General features: G+C 38.7%; 1 protein-coding gene across 1 annotated transcript in view; it reads left to right on the top strand.

The window, feature by feature from the left end:
• RELN (reelin) overlaps positions 1–21,945 on the top strand; it is a 536,272-nt gene that overhangs the window by 388,794 nt on the left and 125,533 nt on the right. The window contains exons 21-24 of the mRNA XM_061165186.1: positions 8,664–8,856; positions 9,861–9,973; positions 15,697–15,834; positions 16,699–16,885. Of these exons, the coding sequence (XP_061021169.1) occupies positions 8,664–8,856; positions 9,861–9,973; positions 15,697–15,834; positions 16,699–16,885 (631 nt within the window). The remainder of the gene's footprint in view (positions 1–8,663; positions 8,857–9,860; positions 9,974–15,696; positions 15,835–16,698; positions 16,886–21,945) is intronic.

The raw sequence follows: 21,945 nt of genomic DNA, 5'->3' as shown, positions 1-21,945 counted from the left end.
CTGTTAGAATCACAAACAGAAAATTGCAACCATAATTCAGAGTGTGATTTCAATATTTTGTTTGAGTTCTTGATGGATGAAGCAAACAAAAAATAAGTGAGGACCTAGACAAATGTATTGGAGAAAATTAACAAGGATATTTAATAAAGAAAAAATTATACCCTACTAATAACAAATACATGTCTCTTTCATATGTCCACTGGACATTTGCAAAAAAATAAGTTTGAATTAGGCTCTGAAAGTCTTAATAGATATCAGTAAAGTACAATACTAAAAGCAGGGGCCATTAAGGTCACATATTCCAGCACTTAAAGTTTTTTAACTATTTTTTTCCCTGAAAACAATACACAGCAAAAACTGGGAAGAGGGAGTTATTTGCAACATTTATACCAGACTCCATATCCCAAATATGTGAAGAATTTGTACAAATAAGTAAGGAAAAGATAAATTCCAATTCTAATGATGGGCAAATTACATGAAAGGCTACTTTAACACCCCAAAAAACTACAAATAGGTAATAAATAGTTAACATAGATATCCTGTTAATTTTTCTAATAATCAAAGAAATATAGATTGAGATTTTGCATAGAGTAGCTAAAATGAAAACTATTGTCAATGTTCAGTATTGATATGTGTTAAGAATTTGCAGTGCCATCATTGTTAATATTTTTGGTAAATATAACTTGGTACAAAATTTTTGAAGGACAGTTTAGCAATAAGTCCTAACCTTTAAATTTTGCTTTGACCAAGCAATTCTGCTTGTAGGAATTTATCCTAAGAAAATAATTAAACAACTATACAAAGATATAGAAGGATGCATATTGTAGAAGTATTGTTTATAACAGTGAAAAACGGAAACAACCTCCAAAGATTCCCATACTTGTAGATTGGATTTATTCATTAAAAATGACAGTGTCTCAGTATATTTTTTCAATATGGAAAGGTGGCAATGAAATAGTTTTAAAAAAGAAAAAAAACAGGACTATTATGATTCTATATTTTTTAAAAGAAAGAAAAGTAAGTGTCTGTGTATGTGTGGGTATATTCTTGTGTGTAAACATAAGGAAACCTGGAAGTACTTACACTAAAATATTAGCAGTGGTCATCTCTAGGTAGAATTGTGAATTTTTAGCTTTTTAAAAAATGCTTCTATACTGTCAGTTTTTTTCCAGTAAGTGTAAAGTTTATATAATCCACTAAAAGATTATGGTTATTTCTATTTTGAGACATAAGATTATAGAAAGTACAAATTAGTTTGTGTCACCTTTAATTCCACAGTATCAGCAAGTATTTCTGTCAACTCTAGTAAACATTTCTTTGAACAAAACCCTCAAAAAAGGATGATAGTTTAAGTTCATTCACATGTCCTTCTGCAGATTAATATAACTTCTGAATAGTATCAGACCAAAAAGGTTTTGTATTGGTCTTCTGTTTCTCTGAAAATGAGTTCTGCAGAGCTGTTCTTTACCATGGGTTTCTTGAAAATAACAGAATACTGCTTAGATTTCTAAGAAATGTAAACACTGGTGCATTGTCTTCTCTTGTGGCCCATTGGTAGTGACACTTCTGCCACATAGTTTACTTACCAAACTATTCTGAAAGAGATGAATCAGTTGTCAAAAATGGCCCAGTCCCTAGGTGATTTGACTATTTTACATGAATTTCCTTTTAAAAAACTATGTGACCTGAGTATTCCTCTGTTTACTTTAGTTAGATGTATCTGCCTTTCATATAAGAGAGCCTTTTTTTCTGGAGATGGGAATGAGGCTCTGGGGAAATGCAGAAAAGGCAGTTTCTTTAAGAGAGGATAACCTCAAAACCTTGTCTGTGTTCATTACAGTATTTAGGTAACTATGGTTCTGGAAAACTTGCCTTTTCTCCCATCAAGAGCCCTCACTTATGTGCTCATTTTATTTAATATTCTTTGCATGCTTTTGATAGGCATGACGTAGTGAAAAGGACATCAAAGTAGAAATCAGATGGCCTGCTTTCTAGCTTTTTAGTAACCATGTGACCCTGATGGTCAGCAGCTAAGACTCTCGGTTTTCCTTCTCTATAACAGTGCTCAGGATCCCTGATGTATCTCAAATGATATTGACTCAGAAATCAAATGAAATAATCCAGCTGTTGGAAAACCATGATGTCTTGTACAAACACCAGGTGCTTCTTGAGGTGTACAAGGCTCTGAATGCTATGCAGGATGCAGAGATGAGCAAGGTGTAACCGCTCCCTGTGGAGAGGCTTCCAGCCTGGTCAGGAAGATAGGTCCTCAGCAACCCCTGAGATTAAGCTATGAGGGGAAGGCAAAGGACCTATACTCTGGACTATGGAGACTTAGATATGACTAAGTAGACTTGAATTGCATTATGGTGTCATCTACTTACGAGTGTCATAACAGAGAGCCTACTAGCCTTCTTGGGGGTGGAAATGAAAAGGCACAGGGAGGTAAGCTTGCCCTAATGGAAAGAGTTATCCCCATTCTCTATTAAAATGTGTAAGTATTAAAAGATTCAGGACTGTTTTATTGTTCCTTTATTTTTGAGGCACTCTTACAAATCAACATGAATAGAGCTAAGTCTCCAATTCCTAGTGCATTCTGTCTCCAGAATTTCTCCCCAAAATGCTGATGTGGCCTTTTTTTTTTTTCTGTTTCTATGATTGCAACAGAGAAGTTCAGCTTCATTTTTGCCTTTATAAACATATCTTGACTTAGACAAGCAGCAGAGAGGAGCAGTTTTGTAAATTAAAGGATCGCAGCCTGTGAAATTCTCTCCCATAAAATTCCAGTACTGTATGAGCATCAGAATATTAAGGAGGAAAATGTCAGACCTAATATCACTGACTTTCAGCCAGTCTTGAATAAATCATAAATAATCGAGTGAATTTGTTTCATGAGTGGTCAAGATTCTGAGGCGCAGATGTCTGTAATCTTCTTGGATTATTTTGCTTCAGATTAAGATGGCAGGAGAGATATCATACAGGGCTTCCCAGGCAGCTTAGCAGTGGAGAGTCTGCCTGCCGATGCAGAAGACCCAGGTTTGACCCCTGGGTTGGGAAGATCCCAAAGAAGGAAGTAGCAGCCCACTCCAGTATTCTTGCCTGGGCAATCCCATGGGCAAAGGAGCCCAGTGGGCTATAGTCCATAGGGTCACAAAGAGTCAGACACGACTTGGTGGCTGAATCACCACCACCACCAGTGGTGTCATTCAGTACTGTGAAGTATGGCAGGTGTATCAGAAATGCATTCAGCTCTCAGTTGCAACAAGAACAACCAGAAAGGACTGACCATGGTATAAACAAAAGTGAAAAGGCTTATTTTGTCATTTGTAACAAGCCGTCCTAGGATTAAGGGCTGCTTCCAGCCCTTAATTTTCTACTTTTTCTACTTTTTTTTTCTACTTTTTTTACTTTTTAATTAGAAAATTAAAATTTTCTAATTTTCTTCATTTTCTACTCCACCATCTCTGCAGAGAGAGCTCCAACTGCATATTTCTTCCCATTATTGTCATAGAATGGCCACTGCCCCATTAGGGAGAAAGCATTAAGAGCAATAGGCAGAAGGACATACCAGCCAAATCCGTCTGCCTCACTTTAGAAGCTTGTATTAAATCTGAGCAAGTAGATACTTCCCTGGAGGTCCTTTGGTTAAGGACTCCATACTTCCAATGCAGGGGGGACAGGTTTGATCCCTGGTTGGGGAATTAAGATCCCGCATGTCATGCAGAGGAAAACAATAGAATGGGAAAGACTAGAGATCTCTTCAAGAAAATTAGAGATACCAAGGGAACATTTCATGCAAAGATGGGTACAATAAAGGACAGAAATGTTATGGACCTAACAGAAGCAGAAGATATTAAGAAGAGGTGGCAAGAATACACAGAGGAACTGTACAAAAAAGATCTTCACGACCCAGATAATCATGATGGTGTGATCACTCACCTAGAGCCAGACATCCTGGAATGTGAAGTCAAGTGGGCCTTAGGAAGCATCACTACGAACAAAGCTAGTGGAGGTGATGGAATTACAGTTGAGCTATTTCAAATCCTGAAAGACGATGCTGTGAAAGTGCTGCACTCAATATGCCAGCAAATTTGGAAAACTCAGCAGTGGCCACAGGACTGAAAAAGGTCAGTTTTCATTTCAACCCCAAAGAAAGGCAATGCCAAAGAATGCTCAAACTATTGCACAAATTGCACCCATCTCACACGCTAGCAAATTAATGCTCAAAATTCTCCAAGCCAGGCTTCAGCAATATGTGAACTGTGAACTTCCAGATGTTCAAGCTGGTTTTAGAAAAGGCCGAGGAGCCAGAGATCAAATTGCCAACATCTGCTGGATCATTGAAAAAGCAAGAGAGTTCCAGAAAAACATCTATTTCTGCTTTATTGACTATGCCAAAGCCTTTGACTGTGTGGATCACAATAAACTATGAAAAATTCTGAAAGAGATGGGAATACCAGACCACCTGACCTGCCTCTTCAGAAAGCTGTATGCAGGTCAGGAAGCAACAGTTAGAGCTGGACATGGAACAACAGACTGGTTCCAAATAGGAAAAAGAGTACCTCAAGGCTGTATATTGTCACTGTGCTTATTTAACTTATATGCATAGTACATCCTGAGAAACTCTGAGCTGGATGAAGCACAAGCTGGAATCAAGATTGCTGGGAGAAATATCAATAACCTCAGATATGCAGATTACACCACACTTATGGAAGAAAGTGAGGAAGAACTAAAGAGCCTCTTGATGAAAGTGAGAGAGGAGAGTGAAAAAGTTGGCTTAAAGCTCAACATTCAGAAAACTAAGATCATGGCATCCAGTTCCATCACTTCATGGCAAATAGATGGAGAAACAGTGGAAACAGTGGTTGACTTTATTTTGGGGGGGCTCCAAAATCACTGCAGATGGCGACTACAGCCAGGAAATTAAAAGATGCTTGCTCCTTGGAAGAAAAGTTTTGACCAGCCTAGACAGCATATTAAAAAGCAGAGACATTACTTTGCCAACAAAGGTACATCTAGTCAAGGCTATGGATTTTCCAGTTAGTCATGTATGGATGTGAGAGTTGGAATATAGAGAAAGCTGAGCACCAAAGAATTGATGCTTTTGAACTGTGGTGTTGGAGAAGACTCTTGAGAGTCCCTTGGACTGCAAGGAGATCCAACCAGTCCATCCTAAAGGAGATCAGTCCTGAATGTTCATTGGTAGGACTGATGTTGAGTCTGAAACTCCAATTTTTGGCCACCTGATGCAAAAAGCTGACTCTCATTTGAAAAGACCCTGATGCTGGGAATGATTGAAGGCAGGAGGAGAAGGGGACAATAGAAAATGAGATGGTTGGATGGGGTCACCGACTCAATGGAGATGAGGTTGAGTAAACTCTGGGTTGGTGATGGACAGGCAGGCCTAGTATGCTGTGGTCAATAGGGTCTCAAAGAGTCAGACATGACTGAGCAACTGAACTAAACTGATGTCATGCAGTGCAGCCAAAAAATAAAAATAAATGAAAGAGAAAAAAGCTGGGTGAGTTTACCCACAAAGCATCTTTCACTTACATCTCATTGGTAAAAACTCATTGGTGGACATGGGCACCCCTAGACCAATTACTAGAAGGTGACTGGGGAGAGGGATGCTCTAGATGGCAGCTGAATCAGCCTACCTACCCAACAACACCTGCCCACAACTGCTGGTGGTACAGATGTTCATGCCAAATAAGAATTTTATTATCACTGTGTAACCATCCTCATTTAGCCTCTTAACTTGTCCTTTTCTATATGTTTTGTTTTCTCTCTTGGTGTCTTGGCACCTTTAAAAGCTGTTATCATCAGGGAAGCTCACAGAGCACACACTTCTCAGGTTTGAATGCTTCCTCTCTCCAACCAAGTTCATGGTTAATTTATAACCATGCAAAAGTTAGGTGCAGGCGCTATTTGCAAAACCCAGCACTTCTTTCTGAATCTGTACAGAATTGCCAGGACACTAAACCATCTCAGAAGGGAAGAATTTAAAAAGAGTGCTGATTGTGAAAATAATCTTAAATTATTTCAGGAATGCTGGAGTGGAGAAATACTCTGTATGATTTGAGTGAGAAAGTTTTAGTGCCGCTACGTGGCCTGCGGACCATTCAGCCCATGTGCTACTATGCCCTCTGTGTTTTTTAACCAGATGCCTAGGGTATATACTGCACCTTCAAACAGTTAAATGAAGGCTAGTTTTTGCCTCTGATAACCTTTCTCATAAAGGGTAGTAGAAAGAGCATATAACCCTTGAAGCTAAAAGCAACATTCATTTCTCACAGGGAAAAGTGTTTGGGGTTTTGTTTTGTTTTTTGCCTGTTTTAAAGACTATGGAATTTATATAGATGTTTGTGCCCATATAGCTTACTAGTATTTTTGTTCAATGCTGATTTCTTTTATTTTGTAATTTTACTAAAACTTGCATCCCACAGCTTCGTATTTTCTAGATTGCATTTTGCATACCTTAACACATAGCAGCAATCATGGTTTTCTATCTCTTAAGATAGGAGCATCACTGCATAGTAACTGAAAGTTAATGGTTTTTAAATTAACTATAAATGAAAATTATTCAAAATTAGAGTTTTCTTCTCTGTATTAGAGTAATAGAAGGACAAAGAGATAGTGTATTGGTTGAGAAGTTTTGGAATCAGGCAAAGCTGATTTCTCGTCAAGTGTCTGCCATTTACTGTCTCCATTTCCTCATTTGTTGTTGTTGTTCAGTCAGTAAGTCGTGTCTGACTCTGTGACCCCATGCACCTCCACTATCTCCTGCGTATGTTCATGCTAAGTCACTTCAGTCATGTCTGACTCTTTGTGACTCTATGGGCTGTAGCCTGCCAGGCTCCTCAGTCCGTGGAATTCTCCAGGCAAGAATACTGAAGTGGGTTGCCATGCCCTTCTCCAAGGGATCTTCCCAACTCAGGGATCAAACCTGCAAGGATTGAACCTCCATCTCTTTATGTCTCCTGCATGGGCAGGCAGATTCTTTACCACTAGTGCCACCTGCAAAGCCCAACTGTCTCCTTAAGTGTGCTCAGATTCATGTCTATTGAATCAATGATGCTATCTAACCATCTTATCCTTTGCCTCCCCCTTCTCCTCCTGCCTTCAATCTTTCCCAGCATCAGGGTCTTTTCCAATGAGCCTGCTCTTCGCATCAGGTGGCCAAACTGTTGGAGCGTCAGCTTCAGCATCAGTCCTTGCAATGAATATTCAGGGTTGATTTCTTTTAGGATTGGCTGTTTGAATCACCTTGCAGTCAAGGGATTCTTGAGAGTCTTCTCCAGCACTACAGATTGACAGCCTTCTTTATGGACATCTCACATGACTACTGGAAAACCATACCTTTGACTATATGGACCTTTGTCAGCAAATTGATATCTCTGTTTTTTAATATGCTATCTGGGTTTGTCATAGCTTTCCTTCCAAGGAGCAAGCATCTTTTAATTTCATGGCTGCAGTCACAATCCACAGTGATTTTGGAGCCCAAGAAAATAAATTCTGTCACTGTTTCCACTTTTCCCCCTTCTATTTGCCATGAAGGATAGGACCAGATACCATGATCTTAATTTATTTTAATGTTGAGCTTCAAACCAGCTTTTTCATTCTCCTCTTTAACTCTCATCAAAAGGCTCTTTATTTCCTCTTTTCTGCCATTAAGAGTGGTATCATCTGCACATCTGAGATTGTTTTAATTTCCTCTGGTAGGTTCTGAATTCCTTGAGAACTTTTCTCTGAAAAAGTAATTGTGCATACCTTCAAGCATTTTATAATCACATAGTGCTCAGTTGCGTGCTCGTGTGTGCTCAGTGGCTGAATTGTGCCTGACTCTTTGCAGCCCTATGGATTGCAGCCCTCCAGTCTCCCCTGTCCACAGTATTTTCCAGGCACGATTACTGGAGTCGGTTACCATTTCCTCCTCCAGGGGATTTTCCGACCCAGGAATGAAACCTGCATCTCCTGCACTGGAAGGCGGATTCCTTACCACTGTGCCACCTGGGACCCAGTCAATCATGGGGATTTTACAACCATTAAAACCACATTATCTCATTTTCAGTATTTAATAGCTGAGTACTGAAGACTGGAGAATTTTGAAACTGAAAAGTCTCAAATTGTCCCATTTCCTACCACCAAACACAGCCATTGCAAGCATTCTGGTTAATTTCCATCATGCATCATTTTGCAAATTTTTTAAAGGCATTTTTGTCACATGTACAATAATTTGATTATATTACCTTCATAAATATTTGAAATATGGACAGTCTGTCAAGTGACTATACCAGTTTACTTAAGCATTCCAGTTTCCCTGTAGTTTGACGTTAAAATGTTTGCCAGTTATTTCCTTGGGATAGAGTCCATGAAATGAGTCAAACGTTTTATCTATTTGAGCAGTACATGAGTGCATACCCATTTTCAAATATATTTGACCACTCAAGGTATCAACTTAAAAAAAATATTGCTTCTTTGATAGGCAGATATTTGATATCTCAAATTGCCTTTTTTAAATTAATTTAAATCCATTCTAGAACTTGGCAAGATTTAAATAAGTAAAATATAATTATTTTGGCATACGGTATGAAATGAAGAGCTTAATTTTTCCCTAATATATTGCTGTTTTTAATTTTCTGATTTCCTCCTCTGTCTTTCAGTTTTACAGGAGATTCTAAACTTGCCTCAAGTATGCGCTATGTAGAAACACAATCAATGCAGATAGGAGCATCTTACATGATTCAGTTCAGTTTGGTGATGGGCTGTGGCCAGAAATATACCCCACACATGGACAATCAGGTGAAACTAGAGTATTCAACCAACCATGGCCTCACATGGCACCTCGTCCAAGAGGTAAGTCTATTTTCTCTAAAACTTGTGATAGGTAGACTTCACCTTTTTACATAAGGAGCAGAGAATTACAATTCTAAAAGTTTAGGTTTGGTTGAAAAGGAACAATATTATTTGTAACAGAATTGACATAAACTCAGCAATGGATTATAAGGATGCCATATTTTGCACTATCAGATGCTAAAGAGAATTGAAAATCTTTCAAATATGGTAATAGATATACTAGGATGGTGTTTTCAACATTATTTTCTCTAGCTCTCTTTCTCTATTAAAGTCTCTTTCTTCTTTCCCTATAGCATGTCTTCATCTGTTCTTTTCTGTCTCTTCACTGCAGGTAGACCATACTAAGAATATATCTCCTGCCTTAAAAAACAAAAAAGAAATACATAATTCCAGGTTCTTGAAATAAAATGTACTTCTTTCTATATACATACTGGTGATTCATACATATAGTATGATATTTATGCAGATACTACTGATATGCACAAATAATACTGAATAGGATAATGTTACCAGGTGGTGCTAGTGGTAAAGAGCCCACCTGCCAGTGCAGGAGACATAAGAGGTATGGGTTCAATACCTGAGTCAGGAAGATCCCCTGGAGAAGGGCATGGCAATCCACTCCCGTATTCTTCCCTAGTAATACCCTTGAACAGAGGAGCCTGAAGGGCCACAGTCCATAGGGTCTCAAAGAGTTGGACGTGACTGAAGCGACAGTATGCACCAAATAACAGTGTGACACTAACAGGTCGAAAAAGGAACCCTAATCCAGTTTCTGTTTTTCCATGTGGCTATTAGAAGACATTTCATTGCCTTGTGGCATCTCATTTATTTCCCAAATATTTTAGCTTCACAGAAGGAAAATTTATGGATCGTATCCATATTGCAAATGGTTAAGATGATAACATTAGATTTCTCTAAGGTCTTTTTCACTTGTTTTGAGTGAGTAAACATATTGCTCTGAGGAAATAGAAGCTGAGTTAAATTTTTGCCTCATTCTCTTTTAGGAATGCCTTCCAAGTATGCCGAGTTGTCAGGAATTTACATCAGCAAGTATTTACCATGCCAGTGAGTTCACACAGTGGAGAAGAGTCATAGTGCTTCTTCCCCAGAAAACTTGGTGAGAGATGCCATCTTCAGATATGACTGTCACTTTAACTTCTATGTCTCTTCTAGCATGACGAATATGAAGAAGAGTTAAGCACAAGATGGCAGTATGCATTCCTCTTTTTTTATTTTAGAATCAAAAGATCTTTCTTTTTGTACTGAGGATATTTGAAAAATAGAGCTAATGAAAATTTGGTTTCCAAAGTGTCGTAGCTTTTCCTCATCTCTCTTTTGGCCTCAACTTTTCATTTTGTGGGAAAACTCATTGAGCCAGTTTCTTTGGGTTTGACATATAAAGGGGAATGACACGGGAATCTAAAAACTCCTATGTCAAAAGTTTGGATTGCAAATCTGTTTTCTTCCTGCAAAGGCCTACTTTTTCTTTTAAAAGCTTAACATGTCCTTTTTTCTCTATTCTCTTCCAGTAAGAATGAAGATCACCCCAGGCAGAAGCCTCAGTAACTAGAGAGAAAGTTTAATATTTAATAATATGAAAGAGAAAAGCACATTTTCCCCAAATATTGCATTGTTTCATGTTAGACTGATCACTCCGAGGCCTGTTTGAGGAATACACTGTAGGATAAAGAGTGAAGACAGGAAGACCAGTTCAGGGGGTGTGGGGTGGTCCAAGCATTAAAAGTTTAGGTGGCTTGGAGTATGATTGTAACAGACATGGCAAGAGCCATCGTTTGTGAAATTTATTTTAATGAAATTGGACTTGTTGATGGACCAGATGGGAGCTGGGGTAGAATGGGAAGAATCAAAAACAGTTTCTAAATTCTGGGCCTGGGAAAAATGTCGAATGGTAGTACCACTAAGAAGGGAGAGGCTGGAGGAGTGGATTTAGGACAGTGGATTAAAAGTCATATGCTTCTTATGTTTTGTGCTATGAATTTTGAGATACTTATCTATTCAACTAAAAAAGCCAATTGGACTTAGGAATCTGGAGCTCAAAAGGGGGGTTGGACTTAAAAGTTAAAAATTATGAGTACTATTTAAACCCTGGAACAAGATAAGCTCACCCAAGAAAGAACCTTTGACCAGAAATTAGAACACCTGAGTTCTCAGTATATCTCTGTTAATGACTGACTTCATGCTTTAGCCATTCACAGCCTCTTCAAATGTAATTCCTTATGTGTGTGATGAAGAGGTTGAATTAGATGATCTTAAAGATCCCTAGCACTTCTGGAGTTCTATGATTTGTGTAGCAGAAAATGCATAAAAGAGACAAAAAATTATATTTTTCTGTGGTATCTGCTTTCCTAGACCCCTTTTTTAAAGAAAATTACTAAATCAACCCTTCTTGGACTATTTTATAGGAGAGTTAGTCTCCACACAAAAACAATTGGCTAGATAACCACCTAAAATTATTATTATACCTCCTTTAGTTGAACATTGAATTACTGCATTATAGAAGAATGCCTCCTTGATTATTTTTTAAAGATTCATCATTATGTCAGTTTGAACAAAATGCTTGAACTTTAATTTTCACATATTTTTTATATCCAACTGTGAACTATTTCCTGGATACTCAATTATGCTTTGTATAACAAGTTGTTGCTTTCTCTAACATCCTACTCTTTTATATCTACTGCTGGGAATATAATCAAGATTTATATTTAATTTCAATGATATTCCAACCATGTCTATCAAGATTATACAAAAACATTATATCAAACAATTGAAATACCAATCATAGTTTGTGCAAAGCTACTGAGGTGTTGTTTTTTTTTCTAATTTGCCCCCATTATTTCACCATTATGTATATCACCTCATTATTTTAAAACCACTGATTTTTATTCATTGACATGTGGGTTACCATTTCAAAATTATGATGGTAAGATAATCCTGACAATATATTTAAGAGATTTTTATTCCCAGAGTAAATGTTTTTTCTGGGAATGTTCCCAGAAACATTTTAAATTATTATCCTTAATTAACATAGTGTAGACAGTATCCCAAAAAGTACTGTCCTTTATCAAAAAGGACTTTGCAGGTTACTTAACACTAAAATTGTACGTTGTATTATTATCTCTTAGCTTAAACGATATTACACTGGGTTGAGTTTTACTGTAGTTAAAAAGAAATCAAATTCTCATCAATGTTTATTAGGCATGCGTGCCTGCATGCTAAGTTGCTTCAGTCGCGTCCAACTCTTTGTGACTCTGTGGACTGTAGCCTGCCAGGATCCTGTGTCCATGGGATTCTCCAGGCAAGTATACTGGAGTGGGTTGCCATGCCCTCCTTCATTTATTAGGCACTTGAGAGGAAATATGTTGATTCTTAAAGTCTTTAGTTTTTATACAACACCTGACACATTGTTGGGATATTCATTAAATGTTGGGAAATTAAATAGAATTTCAATTTAGTATGCTTTGATGAACCGAAGAGATGTTTTATTACAAGCCATATCTTTTTTACAAACTGAAAAAAGAATCTACTAGATTATTCACTCTTGACAGCTTGCCTTTATGTACATGTAGGTAAATTATTGAATTCTGCTTTTCCAAATTTCCTTCAAAGCCCTGGGTGAGGAAAGTAAAACTATTTCTGAAACACAAACAATCCAATAGGATATTTATTTTAATATTTCTACTAACTAATACTTAAACTAAACATTATTGCAGTAATAGTTTGTAAAATAATGTCCAACTAGTTATTATCCTTGTTTTTGTATCTATAATGCTCTAAAGCGCTGCTGTAAAGATAAAGTATGTTTATTCTCTTTGACATTCTTGTTAACTTTCTTATGTGCATTTCAGACTTTTGCAGATGGCAGGTTTTTCCCAAGCATTGGGAGAAGAAATTACAGTTTAGTTTGAAGCAGTATTCCTTCTGCCAAATCTTTCTTCTGCTGTTTTGATTCAAGCATATGCAACTATAAATTGAACACAGACAAGCAAATGTGATCTGCATTGTCAAAGATCTGTTAACTTTAGAAGATATGCTAGATAGGACAACTTAGAGTGAAATATTGAATATGTATACACCTGCTCAAAGAAATTATATTTTATATGAACTGAACATTTGTTGCCCAATGAAAATTAACTTCGTTTTTATGAGAGACATTTACATAAGAACAGAGCCTAATGAGACCCAAACAGCTGTCAGTTGCTGACTTCATAAACAAATCAACACCTAATGACTGAATCAGTTTCAGAATAATTGAGTAAATGTAATTACAGTCACTGAAGGTAGAAAATACAGTTTAGTCAGCTTTCATTTAATTTGATTCCTCGAGTTAGCTAACTAGCAAGAGATGACTCAGTGGTATTTTATTTCACTCTAGAAGTTTATAAGGGGGGAAATCAAATAAAGAAAAGACTGTCAAGTTTTGTTGCATTTGAAAATCTATAGTTTGGATTTTAAATGCAGGTCAAATTCATTTCATGATCCACTAGGCAGTAGTGGTACATCCAGACTCAATCCAAAGTGCACAGGATTTTCTTCTTAAGAATACTTAATTTTGAGAGACAGACAGAGGCAGGGAGGAGGAAGAAGAGAGAGAAAGAGAAAATTGGCAAATTAAATATTTGTATTGGGGGTGATATTTAGCAGTGACACAGCTGCAAATCAGTGAGATCACACCTTGTGTTCTCACATGTGATCAGCTGGAGATTGCTCACACAACTGATTTTTTTTTCTCACTAAAAATGAAGCCAATATTCAACCTCTTTCACTTTCTTTTCTGTTAATTAACATCAGCACATGAAACTGTGGATTGTCATTTTTAATGGAATAATTCACTTTAAGCGATTTATCTTAATGAAATATCTTTTCAAGAGTTCAGAGATATATGTAAGGATAAGTTATTTATAAAAAAGGATTTGGAATGTGTTTAATGTGATTGTTTAGAAGCATAAATTAGGTCAGATTTCTGAAACCCTCCAACCCCATTTTAATATTTGAAATATCAAAACTTCAAAATAATATATGCCATGGGTTTTATGTAAGCACGTGATTATAAAGAAAATAAACTATCACCTCTGTCAACAAATCACCAGAGCAGTCATTAAATTTTTGAGCTGGAAAGGATCCTAGAAATCAGTTTGCCCAATCTCCTAATTTGAGAGGTGAGGAACTGGAAGCTCCTGAAGGCTTAAATTTCCCACTAAAGGTCACACAGCTGATAAATTGCAGAGCCAGGGTCCTTGGGGTCGAGTCCCCTGACTCCTAACACATTTTTCACTCCGTTACCTACAGAAGTCAGAAACAGGGTGCCCTTTCCTGGCCTTGTCCGTCCACTCATTGGTTCACTTTTTAACAGACTTTTTTTGTACGCTTACTTTATTCTGTTCCTGTGCAAACTACTGAGATAAAAAGATATCCCTGTCTCCAAGAGAACTCATAGTCTAGACACCTGTGACCCTCAGCTTGACTCAGATTGTATCAGTCTTAAAAGAATATGGTCATCTCTCTAAGTGACAGTGGTGCATGAGTCTTGTCTTCTGTTGGGCTCCAAGATAATGTCCCTACTTTTATAGTAAGCTTTTCTAAAACACGTTTCTTAATTGGACTATGAAAATTGTGATGGCTATTAGATTACAGATATAAACTGTTACCATGGAAGGGGGCATCTGTCTCATTGTATGTTCCAGGAAGAGCACTGATATGCTGCAAACCTGTGTCTACTGGATGCATCTCGGTGAATCCTGAAATTATCCTACTATGAATAAAAATGCAACGTATCAACCACATATCATTAGTAAAATAAACAGTAAAGGCTTAGTCTGGATTTTAACAGTCTGTTATGTACTTAGGGAGTATTTAATATGTGAATAATTGATGCAATAGACCTTAATGGATCATTCAGAGCCATTAAGATCAAGTGTGTCTGTAGCTAGGGTACTAGGGGAGGGTTTAATCAATTGAACTGAGCATGCACGCCTATTCTGCACATTTTTTTGTTTGTTCTCTCTTGTTTTGCACTTTGACCAGATAAAACTGGTCACGGATGCCTGAAACTTCCTAGAGGTGAAAAGTATGATGTGATTTTAAAAGCACATTTTGTGGTAGTCAATGAATGGAAACCCTCTTGGCATTTCTCTCAGAATGTCTTCTTTAGACATTTTATATCTCATTTGAATCAGGGTCCCAAGTGTTTCTTTATGTGTAACAGACTGTTTAAGTTTTTATCTCCACTTAACATCAACTTGTCCATGAAAACCAAGCAAGTTAATGTTTTGGAAATAATGAGCAGGATTTAGCACCCAGGTGTTCTTACTTGGAAAATAGTACAATGTCACCCATCCTCTCAATCCCAAAACAATACCTGCAAACAAAACTTGTGTTTTATATTGAGCGCCAACTGGAAGTCTTCGAATAACTACTGATACATTTATTGTAAGAAACTGCGTTACTCTAAGATAAACACTGTGCATTTTCATCTGTGAAAGACAGTTTTGTATAAATATTTATTTTTTAAAATTAGTCTATCTTCCTTTCTTTTCCTAGCATCAAAACCCTAAGCAACAACGGCAATAAAATCTGATATTGTATTTTTCTTTAAAATGTCTCAAATTAAGACTGATGTAAACAGATAAGTAGACTTTTCTTCATGATGGAATTGTTGAATCAGACAGTAACTGAATGGAAATTAAACCCCTAAAGAAAAATGATTGGCCGCTAAATTCGAGTTCCAAAGAGTTAGTTCTCTGGAGAATTTTGAACTCTGACGTTCTTTGTCTATATGACCCCATGTCATGTTTTTATTACGGTACCTTGGCTTGTTTCTAGGTCCAGTGCCACCCGCTTCCGTTGGAGTCAGAGCTATTACACAGCTCAGGACGAGTGGGCTCTAGACAGCATTTACATTGGGCAGCAGTGCCCCAACATGTGCAGTGGGCACGGCTCCTGCGACCGCGGCACGTGCAGGTATGTGTGTCAGAAGTGACGATTGACTCTGCTCCTCCGGGTGTGTGTTTACAACGATACCACAGCAGCTGCATCAGACTGCTAAGGATAGCCTGATAAATAAGGAAATAGCCGAAGGGAAATGATCCTCCTTTCTATCCTTATTTTAGATGTTAAAGATATTGTTGCATTTCAACAAGTATAAAGCCATATATTCTAATTTCAAAATGCAACCTCCTGGGTTTACATTTCAGAGTTTATCAGTTAGCCCTAAAGTCCTCTTTGTTAGTTAATAGAGCTTGGCTATTGCTTCTCCTTCCTTCCCCTGGTAGTCTTAAAGCACAAGTCTAACAGCTGCTGCATACTTTCCTACACCACTTCACCAGAAGCTCAAAGCTGTATACAGAAGGAGATGGTGATTATCGCTAATGAGGATGAGATAGGAACACACTTGAATACTTAAATACTCTAAAAAAGACATAATTTAATCAGAAGGAGGAACTGTAAAACATGGCCACAGTTAATTAAGTATTGGGTGAGCAGACAAACATTTACATGTGACCTTTTACGCCTACAGGAAAATTTCACAATCGTTCCCCTCTGCCCAACCGTACATGTGCATATACGCCCATATCTTTCTTCATTATCCTCATTTCTACCATTATAGCACTTTCTTTTAAAAATGGATTCTGTCCCTTTTTCCCCATGTGAAAAACTGAAGGCTGTTACCTACCACCATGTACAAAGACTAACAGTGTAGTGAAAAGTCTAGTGCAGATGCTAATACCTGAGCAAAACTGAGACATAGGGAATGTTGCGGGTCAGATGGCTGTGGCAGTCACATACGAGTCTATCACTTGTTCACTCAGCCCTCCTCTCTCATAGGTGTGACCAGGGATACCAGGGCACTGAGTGCCACCCAGAAGCTGCCCTTCCTTCCACGATCATGTCGGACTTTGAGAACCCGAGTGCTTGGGAGTCTGACTGGCAAGAAGTTATTGGGGGCCAAATTGTAAAACCCGAAGAAGGGTGTGGTGTCATCTCTTCCGGATCATCTCTGTATTTCAGTAAGGTATGAGTGAGAGCCAGGAGTAAGTGATCAGAGCAGTGGCTATTTCAATATGTGACTGATGTTATGGAGCAGTCTGAACTCAGAAGGTACAAATGTGACGCAGTTTTATCTTTTCCCACCTTGTCTGCTTTTGATCGAAACTGAAGGTTGCTCAGTTGTGTTCGACTCTTTGCAACCCCAAGGACTATACAATCCATGGAATTCTCCAGGCCAGAATACTGGAGTGGGTGGCCTTTCCCTTCTCCAGGGGATCTTCCCAACCCAGGGATCGAACCCTCAATGAGCATTCTTTACCAGCTGAGCCACAAGGGAAACCCAAGAATACTGGAGTGGGTAGCCTATCTCTTCTCTTTTTTTTCTTCGGCTCTTGATTGGACTTTGCCAAATTCCTGTGCCTTAACTCCATTTGAGAAACTCTTTTATAGTTTTATGTTTATCTTTGCTTACTACAAATCCAGGTAGGCCGATCTAAAATTCCTGCCCCTCTTGTACCTGATTTAAAGCTTATTGCTTTCCTTTCCTCCGGTACCAACCATGCTTGTGTCTTGAGGGGCTTTGAGTGGGGCAGGGTCTTGGCCCCTTCTTATCCCCGCCTTTGAAGGGTGTGTGAGCATGTGGGTCTGGGGATAAGGATGTGAGTGGTGGTGGAGCTTAGAAGTTAACAATAGCAACTCTGTAGCCAGACTGCCTGTTTCAATCTGATTCTGCCACTTCCTAGCTGTGTGACTTTGAACAAATTCCTTAACCTGTCTGTGGCTTGGCTTCCTCATTGGTGTTATATATATGTGTATATATATATATCATTAGCATTATTATGCAGGTTAAATGAGTTAGTACTTGTAAATCATATAGAACAGTACCTAACACATAGAAAGTACTACTAGAAGTATTTATTAAACTTGGATTATTAACTTTATTAAACTTTTAATGGATTGCCATTAATCCCAAGAATATGATTGGAGGAATGAGGGGTAATGATGAGGATGGAGGTGTGCAGAGCTGTTCCTGGGGAACTAACCAGCTGTCCATCAATAGCAAACAACTCAGTTCCTATTTCCACTCAGTTTGGTGGCTGCTTGTGGTGTCTGCTGATGTGGGACCATCCTAGTCAACTTGGGCTACTATGATAAAATACCATAGAGTAGGGGACTGAAACAGCAAACATTTTCTTCTCACAGTTGTGAAAGCTAGAAAGTCTAAGATCAAGGCACCATCAGATTCAGTGTCTAGTGAAGGCCTACTTCCACACTTGTAGGATAGTCATCTTTGCATTGCATCCTCACAGGAGGCAAGAGAGAGCATGTATGCTAAGTCACTTCAGTTGTGTCCAACTCTTTGCAACCCTGTGACCTGGAGCCTGGCAGGCTTCTCTGTCCATGGGATTCTCCATGCAAGAATACTGGCGTGGACTGCTATGCCCTCCTCCAGGGGACCTTCCTGACCCAGGGATCGAACCTGCATCTCTTACATCTCCAGCATTGGCAAGCAGGTACTTTATCACTAGCACCACCTGGGAATCCCCAAGAGAGAGCAGAGAGAGAAAAATCAGACTCTCTTGTGTCTCTTCTTATAGGGGCACTAATTCCATCACGAGGACTCTACCTTCATAACTTAATTACCTGCTGAAGGCCCCACCTCCTAATACCATCCCTTTAAGGGTTAGTCTTCCAGCATGTGAATTTGGGAACATCTTAACATGAAGTCCATAACAGAGACTCCAAGTAGAAGTTTATCTTGCAGGCTTCAGCTTCCCCAGTGGAAGCAGACAGATCAGTATACACCAACTAGGGACTGAGTTGCCAGCCAGAATCCCTAAGTCATTCTCTTGGAACAATCCTAACACACGCTGCTTGGTGAGGGATGGGGTTGAGAGAACTACCTCCCTCTCCTCCCTTGCTACAGTCTAGGAAGGACATTCTTTTCTTCCTCTCTCCTCCAGTTCCTCTCTTCATATAGTCTTCAAAAGGACTGCAACCTGAGCAGTGTGTGCAACCGTAATTATTAGCAGCTCTCTTTAGAATGTGGAGTGACTAGTGCCCCTTCTTTCCAGCAAGGACTATAGCCACCAATTCTAGGACAACGGGAAATGTCTCATTCCACATCATATAGCAAGTACGTAAAGGTGGGTGATATATCATAGGGCTGATATGTTGCAGAACCTGTTTGGGCAGAAATCCAAAACACATTAATTTATGCAAATGTAAAAATAGATACAGCTTTTGTTTTGATACAGGTGCAGAACAAAGAATCAGCAAGTAAACAAGATAGAGAATGACAGAAAATCAGGGATGGATTTTATTTAATGATATTCTTATCTATTGACATTGAAGGTTCCCTGGTCATTATTCTTAGAGATGATACTCAATAAGTGACCAATATACATTCTATAGATCTGGATACACAGTCTAATCCTGCAGAAATGGAAACATTGTGTCTCTGATACCATCAGTTCTAAAACAAGATGATGAATCCGTGGGCTTCCTTGGTGGCTCAGATGGTAAAGAATCTGCCTGCAATATGAGAAATCTGGGTTTGATCCCTGGGTCAGAAAGATCCCCTGCAGAAGGGAACAGCTACTCACTCCAGTATTCTTGCCTAGAAAATTCCATGGACAGAGGAGCCTGGTGGGCTACTGCCCATGGGGTTGCAAAGAATCGGAATGCAACTGAGCAACTAACACACATGAATCCTTAACCAGTATGTACCCAAACAGCCCAGTAAACATGTGTGTTCATACACAGATATTTTAAACATATAAGGGTTACATATTAATATTTCTTCCTCTTAATTAAAGGTGATGTCTGGAGTCAAGCTACCTGGCTTTGTACCCGGGCTCCAAAACTCATGTATTGGTTCACCTTGCAGAGTTATAACATATTTCTGTGTCTCATCCCACTGTGAAGTGGGATGTTGGGAGTGAGTTAATGCAGGTAAAGAATAAAGGATAGTGTTGGGCACATAGAATTACCATTATAAGTGTTAGCTATCATAATTACATTTTATGAGAATGAATTTCCAATTGGTATATTGAATATTTCCATAGGCATGCCCTGCCACTAATAAAATAAGCATTTCAAAAATAAAATCAATCTCTTCCTCCCACACCAACTTTCTCTGTAAATTTTTGTCAAGATATCTAAGGATCATAGATTTACTCTCTTGAATCAGTCAGACCTGTTTTGAATTCTAAGTGAGAGAAACTAGCTTAAGCGAAAAAGAAGGAAATTTAGTTCTTGTAAGCAAAACAGGGAGGGCTTAGATGAAACTGGCCACAGAGATACCTGGAACTGGAAACTCAAATGCCCACAAAACTCTCTTCTTAAGAGGAGATTCTATTTTCAGATCAGCAATCATTGTGAGAGTGGCCACAGCCACAGAGCCCTTTAAGCAACTCGATGGGAAAATGTGAGGAAGGTTTCTGATTGACCAATCACATGTCCATGGACTGGTGTCATATGATGCGCATGGCCAGAGGAATATCCTCACTCTGTTGGCAGAGAGGTGGAATACACAGTTTGACAGCCCCCACCAGCCAGCATGATTGAAGTAGAGAAGGGATAATGACCCAAAGGAAGGGTTCCTTAGAGCTTTGAAGTCAATCTAGATTCATTTCTCTAAAAACATGCTTCTATCTTGTCATTCTTCCATCACCAATGTTCAGGACAGTCTCCAGGACTGCTGCCCTAACTGCATAACTCATTTTCTCTTCCCAAACATGAATCCTTTGCTCCAAACTGGAAACTCTCCTCATCATCCTATATGTTGTCCATTTCCCTCTTTGCTTAATCTCCACTGCTTTCCTTTATGCCTTCCACCATCTCTGATATCCATATAAAACTTTTGCCCAAATCCTGCTGCTTCTGATACTGAATGTCAGCCTCTGTGTACTGGTGCTGAATAAAATCTCAGAGATGAAGTTCTGAGTGAAATAGAAAAGAATAGCTTTGTTGCTTTGCCGGGCAAAGGAGGACAACAGTGGATTCCTGCCCTGAAAAACTATTCTACCCAAGGAGGATTTGGTGAGGAATTTTATAGTTTAAGAGTGGGGTTGCTGACCAAGATTAGGGTGTATATAGAGCCTGCAGTCCTTTATCCTGGTCTCGGGTAGTTTCTTGATGCTTCTCTAGTTCCTTTAATCTGGCCTCAGTGGTCTTCTCTGGAATGAAGAATGTGGATATCTACCACTTGGTGGGGGTTTTAGTTCTGTCAAGAATGCAAAGATATTGTTATGTGTTTCCCTTTAGGCAAAACGAGGACTCTGCCACAAGGTTGCACTATTGTTTATTTTTCCTCCTTTGTCTCTGTATCCTCTCCCTTCCCTGACTAGCAACTGTTTGAATCTGCTCATTGGGATTCACAGAAGGTCGTGAAGGCTGGACTCTGTTCCCTACGAACAAGGAACAGGGGACATGGAAAGGCTTTTGTACCCAGGATCCCCACAGAGTCCTGCTTGGTTTCACTTCCATGGAGATTTCTAGGACTATGGCAGATGACCCTGATCTCTCCTTTATTTGACTGCCTTTCTCATTGTCAATGTTTCCTACATATATAGATCATATTTTTATTCTCACAGTACCCAGCAAAATGCAGAATTACTGACTGAGCCAAACTTCTAGATGAGATGCTCTACTCAAAAATGCTTGCCTTGCATTAGGTATTTACATATCCATAAATACCCTTGAGACTGAATAGATTGGAACCTTGATAACTGATCAGATGACCAAGTGGGATTTAACAAGGAATAGAACTTGATCTGTAGCTCTAAGTTGTCATTATTCTCCCTGCTTGTGTCTGCGAACTCTCCTTTCTAGTTTGTTTTTACAACACATGGTGTGGAGCTTGGTATAATTGGCAATCAATAGTTATTTGAAGAAAATAATGAATGAATTGGAAAGAAAAGTGGAAAACAACAGGAAGTTCTAAAGAAATGTTATCTTCAAATAAATATAGTAGAATTATTTTTCTGCTGACTTTTTGATTAAAGATGACTTTCAGTTCAGTTCAGTCACTCAGTCATGTCCGACTCTTTGCGACCCCATGGACTGCAGCACGCCAGGCTT

The sequence above is a fragment of the Dama dama genome, chromosome 18 (genome assembly GCF_033118175.1).
Source record: "Dama dama isolate Ldn47 chromosome 18, ASM3311817v1, whole genome shotgun sequence".
Classification (NCBI taxonomy): Eukaryota; Metazoa; Chordata; class Mammalia; order Artiodactyla; family Cervidae; genus Dama; species Dama dama.
Note: the sequence above shows the minus strand (reverse complement) of the source record. Positions and strands in the feature narration are given on the sequence as shown.